General features: G+C 36.9%; 1 protein-coding gene across 1 annotated transcript in view; it reads left to right on the forward strand.

The window, feature by feature from the left end:
* The window catches only part of LOC308244270 (sucrase-isomaltase, intestinal-like), a gene marked incomplete at its 5' end in the record, with an annotated part of 92,238 nt that overhangs the window by 56,395 nt on the left and 19,564 nt on the right, over positions 1–16,279 (forward strand). The window contains one exon of the mRNA XM_080660231.1: positions 1,182–1,298. Within this exon, the coding sequence (XP_080516357.1) occupies positions 1,182–1,298 (117 nt within the window). The remainder of the gene's footprint in view (positions 1–1,181; positions 1,299–16,279) is intronic.

Genomic DNA, 16,279 nt, shown 5'->3' on the forward strand with positions numbered 1-16,279 from the left:
TTGTTTTCTTTTACATAATAGAAATACTTTAATGCTTTTGCTGAGGATCAAAGCAGTACAATATTGTAAAAAAATATAATACTGACTTATAAAAAGTATAAAGTGACAATTAGTCTTTTCCCAAAATATACATTTTATCATTTCAGTGCATATTCCTCTAGATTTTAAATACATGTAGCCATAGTTTTACATGGGAAATAATAATATATAACATTTAAAACATTTTAAAAACTATAACAATATTGTATACACAGTATATTTCCATGTTAATACATATGAAATTACCTTATCTTTTGAAATAATGTGAAATTCCATGGTTCTCATGTGAGGAAATTAGTTTAACTGATTCCAAATGATGAACATTTTCTTGTTTCTCATATCTTAATATTACAAGCAATGCTGCAGTAAACTTATCAATATATATGTTTCATATTCTTGTCTTATGTCCATATATGCTTTTAAAAAACTTTTATTTCTTGATTTGAGAGGGAGAGAGAAAGACAGAGAGAAACATCGATGATTTGTTGTTATTTATGTATTCATTGGTTGATTCTTGTATGTGCCCTGAACAGGAATCAAACCTGAAACTTTGACACGTTGGGATGATGCTGAGCTACCCGGACAGGGTCATATGCGTTCTTAAATTTAATTATTTCACCTAAAAATTTACATTAGAGCTTGAAGTCACTTGACATCTGTACATCATTGAATCTTCCCATCCATAAACATTCTATATCTCTCATTGATATGTCTAATTTTGAATACTTCATGGACATTCTATACTTTTCATTAAATTATCATTATGGCTCTTGTTGACACCATTGACATAAGTTTTTATTGCTATTATAGATGTAATTTTTACATTTTTTAACCCTTATATTTGTATTCATATAGATTTATGTGTGGAGATAAATGGCTAAAATATAAAAGAACAATAAAAATATGATTTCATGTACAATTTCATGTCTGAAGTACACTGGACAGGGATATGGGTTTCTATTCCCAGTCTACTACAAACTTGCCATGTACTTTACTATGTACTTGGTTAAGTTATATAATTTCACTGATTCTCAAATTTTATTTATATGACTCAAAATGCAACGTAAGGCCCCACTATAGCTATTTCTACACCATATTAGTTGAGTTATCACTATTTAGTTTGACTTACTTGTCCGTTGTAGGCCTGGCCTCCAGGAGATTCAGTGTATCCAGACTACACCAACCCAAAAACAGCAGAATGGTGGATACAGATGTGCATGGAATTTAAAAACATTCTTGATTATGATGGGATCTGGATTGTAAGTCTAAATTTATTATTTAAATTTTTTCCCTGGTGGAAAAGTTAAATGTTCACCTACTTCTCTTTTATTCACTTTATAATAAGTTGAAGTGAAAATTTCCCCTCTCCTGTTTCTTGATAACTTCTGCCTTAACTGTTCTAATGCACCACTTGAGGGGAGAACTGCTGCCTGTAATAGTGGCAGCATCTTCTTTACTATCTTGATCCGTGCTTCATCTTACTCTTTATTCATTCATTAATGTTTATACCTACTCAGTGCAGGGCACTGGGAAGGCAACAATTGGGGAGATAGGCTGAGAAACAAGCATTTGTGTGGCCCTGACAGAGCAAGCAGTAGATACAATGGGTACAGAGATGAAGGGCATTGAACACAGGTCAATTGAACTCAAGGCTGGGCAGTACAGACTTAACTAATAAAGGTGATGGTTAAGATGAAGACTGGCCAACGAATGGGAATTAATTAAGTGGAGCAGGGTGTGGGTGTGGGTGGAAGTGTTTCAGGTAATAGGAACAGCATGTGCTAGAGTGCAAAGGAGAAAGACCACAGGGTGGTGTTGCTCTAACACTATTAAGCAATCACAAGTTGCATGCCTAATAGGCCCCAGTCTGCCAGAGAGGCACTTGTAAACAGAATCATGTGATCAAAAGATTGAATGAAGGCTAGCCAACTCCCACCTTCAACAGAGGGGCATTTTCCCTACATACAGCATGATTTGTTGTTTCTTTGCCTTTGCTCATGCTCTCCTCCCGTTTTTCTCCCTTTCTACATATTCAAACTCTATGAGCTGATCAACATGCAGCCTCCATATCTAATTCTCCATGAACTCTTCACCGTTACTCTTACTTGAAGTAATTCTTTCTCTCTCTTACTTCCAGAAACACCGATTTATTGAGTACTTACTCTATGCCAAGAGGCATTGAAAATACACTTAGAAAAATTCTGACCTTCAGGGAGCTGACATTTTAGTGGAAGATATACACAAAAAACAAGATAAATAAATAAAATATATAGTATATTGGGTAATAGTAATTATTAAAGAGAAAAATTAATCTGGGAAGTGGGTGTCTTAGTTGATTCAGACTGTTTAGTCCATTCAGACTGATTAACCTATAAACAACAGAAATTTATTTCTCACAATTCTGGAGGCAGGAAGTCTGACATCAGGGTGCCAGCATGTTGGGTAAGGGCTTTCTTCCAGGTTGTTTATTGTATCCTCATATGGTGGAAAAAAACCAGGGAGTTCTTTGGGGTCTCTTTTATAAAAAGCACTAATCCCATAAGGGAACCCTTCACCCTCATGACCTATTCACCTCCCACAAGCCACTCCTCCTAGTACCATCACGTTTGGGTGTTGGGATTTCAACATGTGGATTTGGAGGTGGGTGGGAGGGACACAAATATTCAGACCATAGCACTGGGGTAGGAAATTTAGGAGCTTAAAAAAGTTTGGAGTTTAAATAGAGTGGTTAGAGAATGTTACAATTGATAATAAAGACCAAAGGCTGAGCCCTGGCGATATCTAAGGGAAGAGCATTGAGACAAGGGAGCAACATGTACAAAAGCCCTGAGCAGAATATGCTTGGCATTTTCCAGAAATAGCAAGGAGCTATGCGGCTAGAAAGGAGTAATCAGGGGGACAGTCAGAGAGCACAAGGTCAGAGGGATGTTGAGGCAGTATCACAAACTGCATCACGAACCAACTGTAAGATCTTCACGTGTTACTCTGAGTGAGAGGGAAAAGTGCTGAAGGATTTTGAGCACAGGATTTCAAAGGATCATTCTAGTGCTGCACTGAGAATAGACTATAGGAAGGCAGAAAGCAGTGTGAAAACAGAGATGAATCCAGATTTTATGGAGCTTTATAAAATTTTGGCAGCTCTTTTTAAGAAAAAATATTAAAAGTTACAAGTAGAATTATAACTGTAAAATTATGAAGGGGTCATGAAACTTAAGGGACTATGAAACTTAACTTTCTTAGCTTCCGAATAAATCTACCTCTGGACCCACGTGTAAGAGAGAGACCAGCTAAGGGGCTATTGCGACAACCCCGGCATGAGACAATGGTAGCATAGCCCGGCAATGCAGTGAATAAGGCACCAGATTATGTATACATTTTGAAGATAGAGTTGACAGGATTGATTGACAGATTAGATCTGAGCTACAGGAAAAAAAAATAAGCACAATTTGTGTCTACAACCATTGGAAGATTGGAATTACCTTTCACAGAACAGAAATGGTTGTACCTGTTCTGTTCTGTGACATTTATATATTTGTGAAACCTGCTAATAGCCAGTACATACTCTTTGAGACCAAGGACACTCACTTGTTTATTGCTATGCCTCCTAGAGCTCTTAGCTTACCATCTCACACATTTAGATACTCAAAATGTGTCTGTTGAAGGAAAGAATGATTTCTATGTGCTCTGCTTCCCTAGTGGAAAGTAAGAAAACTATGCCCATTATTACTCATTGAGTTTCTATTTTTATGTGAGGATATGAATGAACCATCCAATTTTCAAAATGGCCAACAGCCAGGATGTGAAGACAATCATCTAAACTACCCACCATATGTGCCTGGTAAGTACACTGAACGTGTCAAATGAGTCTGAAACACTTTTATATTCCATGGGGAAAAGTCTCTTTGATGCAATCCGTTTGTCTTAGGAAAGCACATTTCCTTTTATAGCTCACCAATCTAGGAATAACCCAGGAAATTTAGAACATGGACGTGTACGTACTGCATTCCTGCAGTGGTAAGGCCTTGGAATGTTTGTGAGTTGTGTCCTCACTTGTCTAAGAAGGACCCAAAGACTTCCTTCTAAGAGTCAGGGAGCTAGATTTATTGATGTGTCACAGCTGATTCTTGGACGAGTGAGTTCTTCCCTTTTGGCTGCAAAATGTTTGCCATTTATAAATTCCACAGTTTTTGCTATTTCTATAATTAATTGCATACAGTCGAAAATAGAATGCCATAGGAAAGCTGTGAAGATTTGAGTAGAGTTGTGCACTCAGAATGAGAGGCTTGTCCTTGACTGCAGACTTCTAGTTTGAGGGATTATAGCACTTCGTTTAGAGTTCCTTTAAAATTACAGCTATGTGTAAGTACAGTTATTCAGTTCCCAGTGAAACCAGAACAAAAGAGAGAAGCAAAAACTGACATCCCACTCACATCCTTTGAATCCACAAGATACTGGCCTCCCTCCACATGTTACTTGCAAGCCTGAAGAAATGGTGTCCGTAAATTGATCCCTTCTCCCATTATTCAGTGAAAGAGCTAAATGAAAATATCAAGTAGGCAGCAAGATGTATAAATCTGGAGAGAAGCAATCTGGGCTTGAGATAAAAAAACTGGGAAATATATGCATAAAAATGGTGAATTTTTACAGGGATTGATGAGTCAATGAATTGAGAATGTCAGAATGTAAAACGTGAACTTGACAAATAGGCCCTCCAGCCTTGAGCCTTGAATAGACCCATACCGAAACATTTAGGCTTTGGATGGAAATAGAAATTCAGCTGAGAAAACCAAATAGAAGCAATTGGAAAGGGATGAAGAAAGGCAGGAAAGAATCCCTCCTGGTGTCCCAAATGAGGAGATTAAGAAACAGTCAAAACAGATGACATTGTCAGTTCTGTCAGATGGTGTCAAAAAGTTACACAAAATGAGTTCAGAACGTGTCCAGAGCTCAGCAATGTGGAGTGTGGCAATACTGACAATATTCGTTTTGGTGGAGTAGTAGGAATAGATTCCAAACTAAATTCGGAGTGAAAGGGAGATGAGGAAGTAGAGGCAGAGGTGTAAACTAACCTTTGGCAGGGTTGGTTCTGAAAGGAGCAGACAAATGGGGCTGTAACTGAGAAGAATGTGTGTAGAAGGGGATGTTGTTTAATTATCTTTGTTTGTTACAAAATGAGAGATACCAGAGTGTGTTCGTTTGCTGTCAGGAATGAGCCAGTAGACTGGACAAAGTGGCTAATGCGAAAGAAGGAAGAGATACTTCAAGCATTGAAGTCGCTGAGAAGAGATAGGCTCGCATTCATTGTGAAGGGATGCAGCGGTAGAAGAGCAGGCACACTTCATTGCTGCTGGAAGAAGAGCCAGCAGCACACGGATGTGGGGGCGAGCTGATGGGAGGCTGCAGATCTTCCCCCTAGAACAGCTTCTATTTTAAAGATTCGTTCATCAGTGCAAGAGACAAGGAAAATGAGGGTGAATTGGGGGAGTAGGGGCTTTTAAGAGATAGAAGGTCTGTCCCAGTCAGATCTGATGATGGCAAAACCAATTCATGGCAGAAGTGTGGTGGGATTCCCAGGCAGCATTGAAGACTCATTTGAATTCTTTTTAAAAAATATATATTTTATTGATTTTTTTTACAGAGAGGAAGGGAGAGGGATAGAGAGTTAGCAACATCGATGAGAGAGAAACATCGATAAGTTGCCTCATGCACACCCCCTACTGGGGAAGTGCCCGCAACCAAGGTACATGCCCTAGACCGGAATCGAACCTGGGACCCTTCAGTCCGCAGGCCAACGCTCTATCCACTGAGCCAAACCAGTAAGGGCTCATTTGAATTCTTGAAGCATATGTACTACTATTTGTAATACTTCAAACAATTAAAAAAATAAATAAATAAAAAATAAAAAAATAAAAATAAATAAAAAAATAAAAGACAGGCAAACATTTCAAGTCTGCAGAATGTGGGTTAGAATTAGATTTCCTTGTGTATTAGACTCTTTCCATCCTTGTTGCTATGTTGAAAAAAAATGCACTTAAAAAGTCATAAAAGCTACTCCACTTGCTATTATAGATCCCTGTCATTCCAAAGCTGATCTTATTGTTCTTTAGCTAGATATGCACAGCAGCTTCACCCTAAGTTACAATAAATGCCTTGAGGTTAGGCTCCATAATTTTAAGCTAAACAAATAAACATAGAGTCCTAGCAGGAAGGTTGAGACTAGACTTAAAAAGTCTAAATTGTACAAGGAGAACATGTAAAATAGGAAATACCTTTATTTCATATGAAGTAATAACAATCACTAATACTATTTATCATTAATATGCATATTAGTAATTTTTTATTATTGATAATATAATAATTAAAGTATTAATTAAGAAAAATAAGTGTAGGGCAAGTCACAGAATGGGTCCCTACTAAGAAACCCCATTAAAGCCACTGTCCAAAGGCCCATCTCTGAGCAGACTTGTATGTTTTTTTAATATATTTTTATTGATTTCAGAGAGGAAAGGAGAGGGAGATAGAGAGAAACATCAATGATGAGAGAGAATCAATGCACAACTCCCACTGGGGATCGAGCCTGCAACCCAGGCATGTGCCCTTGACCGGAATCAAACCTGTGACTCTTCAGTCTGCAGGCCAATGCTCTATCCACTGAGCCAAACAAGCTAGGGCTGAGCAGACTTGTTTTAAGTCAAGCCTTGGTGATGTGTAGTATATACTATGTTCAAAGTCATCAAATTGTATTCATTAAGTATGGGCAGGTTTGTGCATATCAATCAGACCTCACTAAAGCTGTTTTGTTTTTTTTAAGAAATGGAAAAACAGAAGAGGGAAGGCTAATACTTCCTGCAAATAGCTTTTAGAAACAAGAGCTAAAAATCTCTCTAAAAATCTGAACTTTTGACTCCATCTTTCTCGTTTCACACTGAGTTAACTTGGAGGGAAGAGTTCCTTCCTGTCCTGAGATGTCCTTTCCAGAAAGCCTGAGTTTCTGCCATCAGTGGGTGAGACGTATTCCCTTCTGTGTATGTGCAGAGGCCAAAGCTCTTACAGCAAGTAGAGAATGTTAGTGGTACCTAGTCTTTCCCCAACTTAGCTATGACAATGCTCAAGTTTTCTTATATAGTTGTAGTCTTTTCTGTTTTTAAAATCTTCAGGAAGAAAGTCATTATTTGGTTTGGCAATTTTTTCTCATATTTAACCTAAACTTTCTATACTTTACACGGATTTCCTCTTCATTGTTTTGTAGAAATGGGAGAGAATGTCCTAGTTGTGCTGTGTGAGAATTCTTTATACTCTTCATGAACAATCTTTTGCTCTGTTATGCTCAGTACAAGATGCTAGACACCCACCATCTATTCAATCTGTTCAAGGTTCTGGGCATACAACCCAAAAGATAATTGTCTCTAAGAAGCTCAGAGTCTAGTGAAGGTGACCACTGTGTAAACATAAAGGGAAATACAATCAGAGACTTCTAGGTGATGATGGCAAAAGGAAGCCACGGCCAGAATTTCAGATGTCAATGAAGTGGGGGGGAAGCGGGGGAGGATTTGCAAAAAAACAAAATTTTGTCCATAGCAATCAAAAAATGAAAGGGAAATCAGTCTTACACCATTACCTTCAAAAGTGGCAGAGAATGTCTCATCCCATTTCCCCCTAGAAAACAGAGCCTGACCTGAGACAAAACTTATCTGGGAAAGATGAGGTTCATTTTGGGGAGAGGGTTGAAGAGTAGGAGGTGAAGGAATCCCCAGGCAGGATGAGTAAGGAAAAAAGTGAAATGAAGCAGAGGAGGAAGGAAAGCAAATATAAGATAGTGTTTTACTGAATTGACCAGAGCTTCATAAGAAAATAGAACCATTGCTCAGCCATATTATTATTATTATTATTATTATTATTATTATTAATCTGGTAAGTGTGAAATGACAGTTCATTGTGTATTTAATGATTATAAATGGTACTAAGCATTTTTTGTCTTCATTGGATTTTCAGGTTTTACTGACCTGTTCAATGTTTTTTTCCTATTTTTCTTGTGAGCCATTAGCTTTCTTTCTCCAAGAAAGAAAAATATGTGTTAAAAATATCTCTACTAATTTCTGGCTTATCTTTTCACTCTCTTTTTAGGATCTTTTGTTGAAAAAAAGTTCCTAACTAAACTACTGTCAAATTTATCAATCCATTTCTTTATCAGTTTTTAAGTTAAGAAACACTTTTGAATTTGAAGTCATAAACATATACAATCAACTTGAGGTTGATTCTGAGCAGTATGAGAAAACAGTCTAACTTTATTTCTTTTATTAATCCTTACCTGAGGATATTTTTTTCCATTGAATTCTAGAGAGAGTGGAAGGGAGGGGAAAGAAGGAGAGGGAAAGAGAGAGAAACATCGATTCGAGGGAGACACATTGACTGGTTGCCTCCCACACACACCCCAACAAGGGCTGGGAATTGAACCTGCAATTCAGGTATGTGCCCTTGACCAGGAACTGAACCTGCAACTCTCCTGTGCTCAGGCCGATGCTCTAACCATTGAGAATGCTGTCCAAGGCCTTTTTTTTTTTTTTTTTAATGTGGAGACAGAATTGTCCCAGAACCAATTAAAAGGCTATTTTTTTCTCTCACTGATCTGCACTACTTATTTTTTTATGATAGATACCTATATATACTTTGTGTTACTTTTAGACTGCTATTTCTGTTCCATTGATTTTTCTTTCCCTTTAATAATTTGACACTGTCTTAATTTCTACTGCTTTATAATGAACCTGGAAGTAATGTGGGAAATAGTCTTATCACCTTGGCCTTCTTCAAGAATGTTTTGGCTGTTGAACATTAAATCCATAAATCAATTTGGAAAGCACTGACATTTTTATAATACGGAATTTCCAGTAGAATGAGTATGGTACTTTCCCCCTTTATTTGTCTTTTAAAATTACTGTTTACACTGTGCTGTGTAAGAATTCTTTATACACTTGATGCACAATCTTAAAATTTTATAATGTCTTTATGAAGATTTAGATTTATTTGGTTAATCTTATTTCTCTAGGTTCTCTATATTTTTGATACTATTTTAAATGCCTCATTTTAGTCATTCCACTTTGTTGTTGATTTATAAAGTGTAATTGGTTGAGTTTTGTATATTGATTTTTTTAATCTAGAAAATGTGCTATACTATAATACTAATTCTCATAGTTTACCTGTTGATTGTTTTGGATTTTATTTCTCCGTAGACATTCACATCCTATGTGACTTACACATAGCATTGGTTCTCCCATTCTATTCCTTTTACTTTGGATTTATTTTTCTTTGTCTTATTTCACTGACTAAGAATTCCAGTACAAGACTAAACAGAACTGGTAATGGTAGGCACCTTCTTCTTCCCAATCTCAATGACATGTTTTAAATATTTCACAATTATGAATTTGGCTATAGGTATTTTTGTAGAAAACCTTAACAAAGTTAGGGAAGTTTATTTGATTACTATTTTACTGAGAGGTTTTTGTCAAGAGTAAAGTTCAATTTTATCAAACACTTAAAAGCATCCAGAGATGATTGAATGCTTCTTTTGAAATATGTTAATATATAAATTATGTTGTTTGATTTTTTAATATTAGACTTTGTATTTCTGAGAGAAATCCATCTTAGTCTTGATACTAACAGCTAACTCTGTCTCATAAATTCAAGATACAAGAAAAAATTGTTTGTCGTGTTAGTGTAACACTGTTGTTACTGCTTAAAAGATACTTAATGTCTTCAGGAAACTCATACACTAGTGAGGGTGGTCAATATGTAAACAAACAAATAAAATACAAGAAGGATATTTTAATTATGTTAAGCGTGCATATTTCTCTTATTTTATTTTTAGATATCACAGGTGGCTTATTGGCTGAGAAAACATTATGTCCCAATTCCAAGACTTATCTGGGATATCATTATGATACACATTCTCTGTTTGGCTGGTCCCAAGCAATATCTACTTTCTAGTGAGTAGTTTGTAAACCTCCTTGAAATGTTTTTAGTATCTGCACATTGTTATTAAAATGTCTGTCCTTTAAGAAATAGGAAATGTTTGTTTAAAGCTGGTGTTGCATGTTATTGTTTCTTAATTTATTCAAGGACCAGTAAGTAATCTTCCTCTTCAAAGACTTTATCTCGCTGATTTATTATTTTTATTAAATGTTCTCATTGATTTTATCTATAATAATAAAAGTGTAATATGCTAATTAGACCTGATGACCTTCCAGACGAAGCCAGGGCTGTGAGGGAAGCCTGGGTCCCGGGTGCCAGAGGGAAGCTGGTGCCGGCAGCCGGGGGAAGGAAGGCCTACTCTTGCATGAATTTCGTGCATTGGGCCTCTAATATATATATATATATTATATATATATATATATATATATATATATATATATATATATATATATATATATTTTAACAACGTGTTGCAGAAGCACAAAAGCAGAGCAGAATGATCTTATTAAAAGCATAAAAACGTGTCAAAGACAATTAAAGCTAAAATTTTGGGGATAATTTTATAATGTAGGAAGTAATCTACACTAATAAAAGAGAAAGATGCAAATTGACCGTACCTTTGTGACACCACCAGCCAATCAGGAGTGAGTATGCAAATTAACCCAACAAAGATGGTGGGTTAATTTGCATATGCAGGTGCCATGGCAACAACGCAGGCGTCCACACTGCCCCAGCCGCTCAGGGCCTCTGGGCAGTGTGGGAAGGTGGGGCCAGAGTGGAAAGAGGCAGCTCCAGGGTTGGAGCAGAAAGGCGATGCCGGCATCCAGGGAAAGGAAGGCCCATTCTTGCATGAATCTTCGTGCATTGGGCTTCTAGTTGTTAATAAACTTCAAAGTTTTTAGGGGTTATGTGCACTAGTACTGCCTTCGTCCTACTTCATCACCTCTGGATAGAGCCATTTTAAGCCTGGTTAAATATGAATGGGTAAAGTCCCCACCATTAGAGGTATAAGTCAGGATTTGTGCTTCCATAAATTTAAGACACCAAGTGCCATACACCGGAAGCTTGGCAGATAATCCTCTTCTCTCCTGGAATTAATAATCCCAGCTCAAACATCCTTTCAGTGCTATCTGATTATGCTGCCCCTCTGTGTTCCACCATTTCTGTCTTTTCCTGTGTGTATCTACTGGGAGACTCTCATAGGCTGCATTAGTAGAATTAGGTTCAAGGGTTCAGGTGTAGAACACTGTGTTTCCATTTACTGCATCCTTGTCTGTCTGAAACAGGTGTTTCTTCCAATTGAGGTTCATTCGAGTACTTCCACAATTTGCTATAAGTATAGACAAAATATATATGACTCATATAGTCGTCTTGTTTGATTTATAAAGCAAACTCTCAGAAATACTGGGTTTTACAGTATCAGGATCAAAATAGAACAGATTATTTTTGCAATATACAAATACATCTCATTTTTATGCTTTGGAATATAACCATTATTCTAGAGCCATGCGTTCAGGGCCCTTAATGAAATCTGTCCAGTAAGCATGATAGAAAATTACAGCGCTGAAGTGAACGTAAGGGTCATTTAACCACAGTCTCTCTTACCTACTTCTGAAAAATATTTAGGTCTTAATTTGGCAGAAAACAAAATTAATGCACATATAATAAACTTGATAGACAACATTCTGAATATATATTTAGTGGGGCTAATTATAAAAAACAGAATCAAGTGGCTTGTAACTGAAGCATAGTAACTTCCATCTTGTATAAAAAGCTGCTGTTTGAATTCTCTGCTATTGTTAGATAGTCCCTAGTCCTGTAAACTCTGTCATTATAAACTCTGTCACTTTAAGATAGTCTGTTATTCTGCAAAATGACTTTGTTTTTAGTTCAAATAATGGAAAAAGATAAACTTAACTGTCTGACCTTGCAAGCTAGCCATTCAATGTACTAGACCCGTGGTCGGCAAAGTGCAGCTCACAAGCCACATGCAGCTCTTTGGCCCCTTGAGCGTGGCTCTTCCACAAAATACCATGGCCTGGGCGAGTCTATTTTGAAGAAGTGGCGTTAGAAGAAGTTTAAGTTTAAAAAATTTGGCTCTCAAAAGAAATTTCAATCATTGTACTGTTGATATTTGGCTCTGTTGACTAATGAGTTTGCCGACCACTGTACTAGACTAATACTGATAATAATTATGCCAAGTACAAACTCATTATGTATTCAAGGTTACAATTTGTCTGTAACAATAACTCACACAGAGCTCTTTGTAATATCTGCAAACAAAGAGGCTCAAAGAGTATAAATACGGAAAGACTTCCTGTATGGGGGGCTCAGAGATTTGGAAAAAGACACCTCCCTCTGGGCCATGCACAATAAATGACTCCTAATTAATTGGCTCATTAAGGCGTCTTGTATCTCATTCAATGATTTACGATACAACACAACTATCTGAGGTTTATTTATCTTATTTTTAAAAAATGGTATTGAACTTATTTGGGGTGACATCTATATATATAAAAGCCAAGCTACCAACTGGTGGAACAACCAGAATGACCAGAACGACCAGTGGCTAGCACGCGTACTATGGTGGCCAACTGGCCTGAATGGGGGTGGGGCTGGCCAGCCAACTGCCTGCGGCCCTTCCCCCGCTGCCAGCCCCACCCCCAATCACCCCTCCTCCCCACCCCAATCACTAAAGTGTGAAGTTCAGTGATTCTAAGTAAGTAAATGCTCTCCAGCCTTCATAGGCCAGGAACCTGAATGATGAGTGATCAGGAGGAAAACTGCTCACAGTCTGGACCATCATTCAGGTGTCCAGGAGAGGTGCCCAGCACCTCCACCATCTTTCCTGTCCCTGATCGGCCCCTCCCCCAACCCTGATGCAGTCAGGTGTCCAGGAGAAGTGCCCAGCACAACCACCATCTTCCTGCATTCTCTCTCCACTGCTTACTACCAAAGAGAGCAGCCACATCACACCACAGGCTCTCTTTAGAGGGTTTGTCAGCAGGGAACTAATCCTAGAACTACCTGTCTAGGGAGAGGCTGAGAAATAGAAGTTGTAAGTGTCCCTGAAGCTTCAACTCATCTGAAAGCCAACAGCAAACATGTATACACCCTGCAAAGATCTTTGATACTAATAACTCCCCCCCCTGCCAGCCCTGCCCCCAATCAGCACCCCCACCCGATCAGGGGTGCGTGGCTGGAACCCACCCATGCACAAATTCATGCACTGGGCCTCTAGTTTGTTAATAAAATTATATAGGCTTTAGGTGTATAATTCTATAATACATCATCTATATATTATATTTTGTGTTCACCACCCTAAGTCAAGTCTCCTTCCATTACCATTTGTCCTCCCTTCCCCTTCTGCTACTTCCCTCCACCCCCCTTTCCCTCTGATAATATACTTTTGTCTGGGTCTATGCATTGTGTGTGTTTTTTCTTTGCTTGATCCCTTCACCCTTTTCACCCTTATTTTAATAACCCATTTCAAATTTCTATTGAAAAGGCAAGGAATCAGTTCTTTAGATTTTAGAATGTACCACTCATAACTAGGGTTACCCAAGAAATTGTTAATTGTGTTTAACTCAACAAGAAATTTAGGCAAGAAGAAGATGAAGAAGGAGGATGAGGAGGAGAGAGAAATAAGGAGTAGTAAATGTAGACAAGTATTCCTCTTCAGTGCTGAAAATTATATTTCTGTGTACTTTTCATACCTCAGGGATAAAAAATGAATGTGACTTCCAAATACTGAACTTAATGAAACTCAATGAAAATTACTTCCCAGAGGCATAAAAATAGTTTTAAGTGGAAGCATTAGCAAGCTTCATCTAGAGAAGGCATAAAAGATGTTTACTGAAATTATAACTACAGCCTTTATCATTCAATTTAATCTAACAATTTAACTCCCCCCTCCTCATTATTTTACCCTTGAGAAACAAAATGATTAGTCCTGGATTTCTAGGTAGATAAATAATGGCCTAAAATTTGAATTCAAGTTGTCCAACCTGGGTGAAGCAGATCCGGGGCTGTAACTGCTGGGCACAGTTTAGAAAGTACAGGAAGGAAATGAGCCGTTAGTAAGCACTTGTTATGTGCTAGCTGGTTGTGAGAGGTGCTTTCATATATAACTTATTTTCATTTATACATATAACAACTCTGAGAAGTTAAGCATCATTAGCCCCATTTTATAGTAGTTAAGTAACATGCGCAAAACTTACATGTTATAATGACGAGCTAGACAACGTTTAAACTACATCTGTTTGATTGCAAAACCTATTTCAGTTAATTTCTTATTTATAGGTTAGATTTTAAAGTGCTTAAACATAGCACCAAATAAATTCTAACTTCTCCGTTGGCTATAATTTTAACTTTAATCCCAATGTAGGAAAGGAAATACTGGGAGAGCCTGGTGCAGTTCTTATTCTAGAAGTGAGTGAAAACAGGGAATAACTATGTGATTTTGCCTAAGTAACTCATCTTATATTTGAATCTTTCCAACCCCTACAGAATACAATTAATAATAACCATCCTTCCAACCCTAATACCCTCTTGTAAAACAGATTTGAAAGTATGAAGTTGTCTGTGAAATGAGTCACCATTGTTTAAATTTCTATTTCTTTTTCTGATAATTAATTTTAGGAACTTCATCTTTATTAGCCAAGGCTAAATGATATTTTCTTTGCATATCTAAACATAAGTTAGCATCCTAAGAAGTTTGTGTAGCAAGATGGTGTGACTTTCACCTATTTCAACTTCCAAGGAAGTATTAAAGAAATTATTGTTTCTTCCTTCATGCTTTCTAGAAGTATTTATGGAACACCTACTATGTGGCAGGCATTGTTCTAGGCACTAGGGAATAGACCAATAAGATTACCAGAAATAGGTCCCTGCCTTCAAGGAGCTTTATATTTCACTAGATTTTAGCAAATTTTTCCATTATGAAAAGAGATGTATCAATTTTGTAAACAAATCAATTTTTATTATGTATATTGTACATATGTGGATTAAAACACCTGTCAGAGCTTCAGTGAGGTTACAGGATGGTTTGATATACTGGTAAGTGTCCAAAAGAATATGAATGGCAATCAAGGTTAGAAGTGAAGCTGAAATAAAGTGGAGACCAGATTTTGATGTTAAAGAAAAAAACCCAAAATGGTTAAACATACAAGTTAAATTCAAACAAGAAACAACCAAACAAAAACTTATAATAATGATACTAAATATCTACACATATGTTATTTTTATACCATATGCATGTTAGGTTTTACTATGGAAATATAATCAGTATCAAACTACAATTACTGGCATTTTCATCATTGGTATAAAAGCAGCCATTGCTACATATTAAAAAAAAAAAACCCGCAGAATTTTAAAAAATGTGGATGCCAAGGACTCATTCCCAGATAGTCTGATTTAGTTGATCAAAGATGATGCCTTCCTTTTTTTTTTTTTCTTTTAAAGTTCTCAGATATTTCTAATATACAGCCATGGTTGAGAAACCCTGTACTACCTGCCTGGTAGTATAACTTATAAGAAACGTTTAGTATGAGAAAATTTGGTTTGGATGGTTAGCGATGGTTCTTAACAGCTGTTTCATGAAATGTGAAAATGGTTTACATATGGCAAGTTCTCTTTTTGTTCTCTTCATTCCCATCATTTCATGTTCACACAGATTTATACCTTTGATAAAATATTTAAATTACATGAAATAGGGACTTGTTCATGCACTTTAAGATCATGTGTTGGTTTTTGTGGTTTTTTGTTTGTTTGTTTGTTTGTGGGGTGGGGGGAGTATCCGTTTAGAACACTACTAAAAAAAACTTTTCTTATGTTTTCCCAAGTGCTTCTCAGAATGCCACAGGAAAGCGAGCATTTGTTTTGAGTCGTTCAACATTTGTTGGGAGCGGGAAATACACTGGCCATTGGCTGGGTGATAACTTTTCACGTTGGAGAGATATGCATATGTCAATCATTGGAATGCTAGAATTTAATCTCTTTGGAATTCCATATGTAAGTTTTCAAATTAAACATTCAGTTAAATTAAGTCCTGTCAACCCATATTATTTGGGGGCACCAAACTACTTCTATGAAGATAAAATGCACTCAAGTTGTTTCAGGATATTATAAATAATACGTTTCATACAGTCACTTTAGCATTGCCCTCAACCTATATAGATTTCAAGAGAGCCACATATGTCTTAATTATTTTTGTTTGTTTTGTGTCAGTAAGACACTTGGTCATGGTAAAACTGGAGAAGTTTATTTCCTCTTC

Source organism: Plecotus auritus (assembly GCF_963455305.1).
Source record: "Plecotus auritus genome assembly, chromosome: 3".
Classification (NCBI taxonomy): domain Eukaryota; kingdom Metazoa; phylum Chordata; class Mammalia; order Chiroptera; family Vespertilionidae; genus Plecotus; species Plecotus auritus.